Genomic DNA, 5,761 nt, shown 5'->3' with positions numbered 1-5,761 from the left:
TTCAGCAGTAATCGATTGTACAAAGTAACACGATTTATTTTCAGAAACAAAAATTAAGCTATTAACTTTATATTATATCAATAATTATTAAGCTATAAAATTGGTAATTAATGATATAAAATATAAAAAACGGTGTAAATAGATAACGAATATTGTGTTTTAATTTAAAGTAAATTAAGTAATTATTGTATTTAACATTTAAATTTCAGTTAATGAGAAAGAAGTGAGTGAAGAATACGATATTCAGCACAATTCAGAAAGACAAAAGTGTAATGCAAACAAGACGAAATTCGTCCCTTCAATTAGAAAATACAACAGCAAAATCCAAGGAAAGATTAAAAAAAAATATTTCAGAGTAACTCTTTCATCTCACTCGAAACAAAATCACAAATGTGATTTATGTAAACAGACTTTTGTAAACAAGGAAATACTACAAGCGCATTTGAACTTTCATATCGGAAAAAAACCATTTTGCTGCACAACCTGCAATCAGAAATTTTCCTGGCAATTTCTATTGAAAAGACACACGAAAGAACACAACAGTACAAAACAAAGCGAAATTGATCATAGTAAACTTCGTTTGCCATCATCATCAAATGAACGTAAAGTATCTAAGAGGAAACACTTTCGATGTGACATCTGCGATAAGCTACTTATATCAAAGGGCAATTTAGAGAGGCATAACAAAACACATCACCAAGTATCTCATTGTTGTAAGATATGTAAAAAAGAATTTCAAACGAGATCTTCATTGAGACAACACCAACAAACTCATAGTGAAGATCGACCTTTCAAATGCGATATATGTAAAAAGGGCTTTAAAACAAATGGCCAGTTAAAAAGGCATCGTGAAACTCACAGTGATCAATGTAAGTATTCTTGCCAGATGTGTAACAAAAGTTTTAAAACAAAATGCTCTTTGACAAATCATAAAATCACTCATAATAGAGACTTAAATCATTCATGTCAGATTTGTAACAAAAGTTTTAAATCACAGGTGCATTTAAGAGAGCACGTTGTAATACATACCGATGAACACAAGTACTGTTGTCAGATATGTAACAAGCATTTTAAAACAAAACGCTATTTGAGACGACATGAAAGAACTCACAAAGATAGAAGTGATAAGTATTTTTGTAACTTATGTAAAACAGCATTTAAATCCAGATTTAGTTTCGTTAAACATCGTTTTGTTCAACATCAAAATATGTTTGTTTGCTGTTATTGTAATAAGTCATTCAAAACTAAAAATATGCTGACAGCGCATTCGAAAACTCATATTAAAAAATGTAATATCTGTAAAAAGGAGTTATTGTCTAAAACCTCTTTAATCATTCATCAGAGAATTCATCTTGACATAAAACCGTATCTTTGTAAGGTGTGTAACAGACGTTTTATATCAAATTCTGAGTTGAAACGTCACCAAAATTCTCACAATAAAGACAGTCTTCGTTTCTTTTGTGAGGTATGTAAGAAGGGTTTTTACGATAAATCTAGCCTGTATAGGCACCGACCTGTTCATGAAAAAAAGGAGCATCTTTGCATCCATTGTAAAGGCAGATTTAAAACAGAAATTAAACTGAAACTGCATTTACAATTTTCTTGTTCAGAAATACACCCCAAACAATTACCTTACCAATGTAATATCTGTAAACGGACTTACGTAAATAGTTATGATTTGGAGCAACATCTACTTGCTTACAAGGATCAAATACACTTCTGTTGCGACGTTTGTAAGATGAAATTTACGTCGAAAATCGAATTTCAAACTCATCAAAAGACAGCTCATCCACAAGGAGGAAAGTATAAATGCGAAATTTGCAGTAAGACATTTCGGACACAGACTTATTTAAATAGACATATGAAAATAAATACCGATTCAGGCGTTAAAAAATGTGATGTTTGTGATAAGAAATTTTGTTCGTTTATTACTTTAAAACTTCACGTGCAAAGCCATCTTTTAGAATAGAATTTTATGTGTGAAATACATAGTTTTTTACTAATATACGAAATATATTATACAGGGCAATAGGTTGAAATATTTAGATTTTCCTGATTGCTTCTACCGCTATTTTGTTGGTAATAATTGCCTGCAATTTGAAAAAACTGTTGATCTATTTTGCACTGTTTTTCTGAATGTCTGTATTTGCTTAATCTCGAAGACCGAATAAGATAGATAGAAGTGGTGACAAGATAGGCCCAGATTAACCAGTGGACAGTTTCAGATTGCAACGGAAGCAGGTTATTTTAATTAACAGTTTCTACTGAAAATAGTTAGCTACAAGACGGCACGACTGTATTGCTCGCAAGAAAGTACACGGGTAATCCCCCTACTAATTTGAAATGAAAAAATACCATCTTTAAAATAAAATAAATTAAAAATACGATTAAAAATGCAGCACAGCGTAGTGATGATGTTTGCAGTTAAAAGTTTTTTTACATGTAAAAAGCCATGAAAGATATGTTCTTTGTACGTTATCTTGTTTGTAATTTGTGTTAAAAATTTATTTTAATTAAGAAAAACCAGCAATTTTTATTATGACATTCCCACAATGATGGGCTGCAGTTTTTACTCATATTTTTAATTTATTTTCTTCAATTTATTTATATGGTCTCTTCTTGAAATTAGTAATGTGTTGCTTCTGTACACCATACTTTTCGTTTAACAATAGAGTCGTGCCGATCGTCTATCTAACCCCTTTCACGAGAAAACTTAAAATAAGGTATAATATCTTCCGGTTTACATCAGAAGTTCTTACGTACTTAATCATGGTCTTCGGACTGTACGGTTTCCTCGTCTGATATGGTTTTTCGGATTTCATCCATCCATTTCTGTTCTCGAGATTAACAAAAAAGCGATACTGACAGACAGCGGGAATTTTCAGATCTACAGATTTTTAAGATTGCAGCCCAACAAGATATTCAAAATAGAATCAATCAGTTATTGTAATAACAAATGTTGAATTCTTTATGAAATCAATTTTTAAACGTTCTAAGATGTTTTTTGTGACTTGTTTGTTTCTTTGTAATTATTAATCAAAAATAAATAACTTTCGAATGATTACTTAATGTGTATTTAATTTAGACAAAAGATCGACCTGTAACTGGAAACATACAATGTGAAAATTCACAGTGTTTAGTGCATGGGCGAGGGAAGCAAGGTGTCTGTCTAACACGGGCAAACTTAATACGTATTTGTAGTTGTTTGGTTTACTACTAACTTCGGAGAAAAATAATTCGAAATACAGTGGAACCTCGGTATACGACCTTAATCCGTTCCTGATGTTTGGACTTATACCGAATAGGACGTATACCAAACCAACCTTTCCCATAAGAAGTAATGTAAAAATGATTAATCCGTTCTCACGTGAAAAAAATGGCTGGCTTTAAACACCTCGTTTTCCTGGCTACTACCTGCTTGATTTTTCATGAGATCAGCTTGTATCTTTTTAGCTTTCTCGCAAATAATTGCTTCTGATACGCTATCGCCAGCACAGTGTTTTTCAGTTATCCAAAGCAAAAGCAATTTCTCAACGTGATCTAATGTCTTCGATTTCTGTTTAGAAATTGATTTAACCCCTTTCACAACGTTAGCAGATTTAATAATGTTTTTATTTTTCACGATTAAACTCTGGTCGTTCTCGGAATACGGTATGCAACAGTTAAAATCTCGAACACGCATGCCATCTTCATATTTCTCAACAATTTCTTTTTTCGGTTCCATTGTGATCCTAGTCATTTTATAGTTTTCTGTTGCTTTTCATTTGCCTTTTTGCAATTCATGATTAATAAAAATAATAAAATTTTACTTACAAATTAAAATGAGAAGAAATTTAACAAAGTCATAAACCGTTGCACCGCAAACGTATACTCTGGTCTAGTACACCGATAGTGCTACTTGTTCATAGATGGCGCGTATAATTGATTTAAATCGTATACCGAACAAAAGTCGTATACCGAGCATAATTTGTTTCGTCCAAACAGGACATATTCCAAATTGGATGTATTCTAAAGAAGACGTTTACCGAGGTACCACTGTATATACCATTAATCTTCTAATTTTAATAAACCGGTTTCTACCGCGTGTTTCTCATTTAACACTACATTAATTTCGTTCTAAATTTGATCACTTTGTTTGTATGAATTTTAATTGAGGAATTACACGCGACGTATTGAGTTAAGCTTAGTTCACACTGAGCGCGATTCGCTAGAGAACGCGAAAAACAAAGCGAATAACACGTTAGACATAACGTAGTTTTCAACGAATTTTACGATTTTGCGAATCGCTTTGAAGTTCGAAACTGTTCAGCATTTTTGGCTAGCGATAAAGTATTGCCACCAATCGTATTCCCATTAGTTATCACGTGGTTCTTGTTATTTTCAAGATGGCTACGGAAATTTTCTCACGCAATAGAGTAAATGTTGTAATTACGGATTTTTAATATTTCTCTCAACCAGCATCGTTTTTTTTTACATAACTTTGTTTCTGAATAAATAAACGTGGTTAACGACGGAATATCGGATGCGGCCATTTTGTTTTTCGAGTTAACATTTTCTCTTGCTTGCAAATGATTGTCTCTTTAAAATTCGCAATCATTCGCTTTTCGTGTTATGGTCAATGTTGCTAAGTGAATAAAGATCGGTTTTTCCTTTTCTCATTTGCTTTTTATCTATTCGCTGAGTGTGAACTAACCTTTACGCGAAAATACCTGAAGTTAGCTTACATCTACTAGTTATCCTGAAAGAAGAGGAAGCAATGATACAAATTAACAGCATAAGTGAAGAAGTGGTTAATCAAAAAAAGAAAGCAAGAATGAATTGGCTGGACAATCCAGAAGACCTACACATCAAAAATTAATAGGATGAGGCATGAAAACATTCTAAGAAGACTATTAGACAGCAGAAAAGGAAATTTCTCACAGATTTGTTTGAAGAAGAAGATGAAGAAAGAAGTCAAGGGTTAAACCATGGTTTCCCTGGTCTGTGTACTCTAGGTAAGGTTTTTATGGCTATTTCTAACATAGGTGTGCACATTGCTTTCCTGGATTGTTCATTTCCATCTCTTTCATCGTATTCAATTCTAGAACCTTTCGTATTTCTTCCTGGTATTGTTGCCTGGTGTCATTAGCTTTGAGTTTATGTACCGTACATCGTATGACTAACGATGGTTTTGCGTGTCCTTCGTCACTACCTGGAGTTTTACTTTCATGCTGGCTCTCAACAGGAAATGATCTGTTCCTGCTTCTGCTCATTCTGCTATGTGTTTTTTATGCTATTACGATATCTCCGGTTAATGAGTATATGATCTATATGGTTCCTAGTTTTGCCATCTGGAAATATCCATGTTTGTTTGTGAATGTTTTTCCTAAGGAAGTTAGTACTATGGTTTATCAGATCTCTAGCGCTGGTTAAGTTGACAAGTCGCTCTTTATTATCATTGGCTGTCTTATGCAGGGTCTCCTTTCCTATAGTGGGTTGGAAGCACCACTCTGTCTATTTTAGCATTAATTTAACACTTCAATTGTTGATGGAAGTGGTAAGCCTTAATCCTGTCTTTCTCNTTATCATATCAAGTTACCAATCTAATACATTTTTAAAATTATTTATTCGTTTATTGTACACAATTTAAAGAATTTTTAAAATGTCTTAGAGTGGCCACGCTAAGACATTTTAAATTTTACTTTTTGGTTTAAATCTGCCTATACAATGGCTGCCCAATAAAATTTTTACATTTTTTAACCGAAAGGACCTCAGCCCAAAA

At 32.8% G+C, this 5,761-nt stretch overlaps 1 protein-coding gene across 3 annotated transcripts in view; it reads left to right on the top strand.

The window, feature by feature from the left end:
• LOC111613035 (zinc finger protein 431-like) overlaps positions 1-3,001 on the top strand; it is a 19,941-nt gene extending 16,940 nt beyond the window's left edge. For 2 of the 3 annotated variants that reach the window (XM_023354335.1, XM_023354336.1), the window contains exon 6: positions 210-3,001. In XM_023354335.1, the coding sequence (XP_023210103.1) occupies positions 210-1,969 (1,760 nt within the window). In that variant the 3' untranslated portion in view covers positions 1,970-3,001. The remainder of the gene's footprint in view (positions 1-209) is intronic. The other variant, XM_023354338.1, reaches the window with a different exon arrangement.
• The last annotated feature ends 2,760 nt before the right edge of the window (positions 3,002-5,761 follow it).

This window comes from Centruroides sculpturatus, unplaced genomic scaffold (assembly GCF_000671375.1).
Source record: "Centruroides sculpturatus isolate CEXI.00-Female unplaced genomic scaffold, Cexi_2.0 scaffold310, whole genome shotgun sequence".
Taxonomy (NCBI): domain Eukaryota; kingdom Metazoa; phylum Arthropoda; class Arachnida; order Scorpiones; family Buthidae; genus Centruroides; species Centruroides sculpturatus.
Note: the sequence above shows the minus strand (reverse complement) of the source record. Positions and strands in the feature narration are given on the sequence as shown.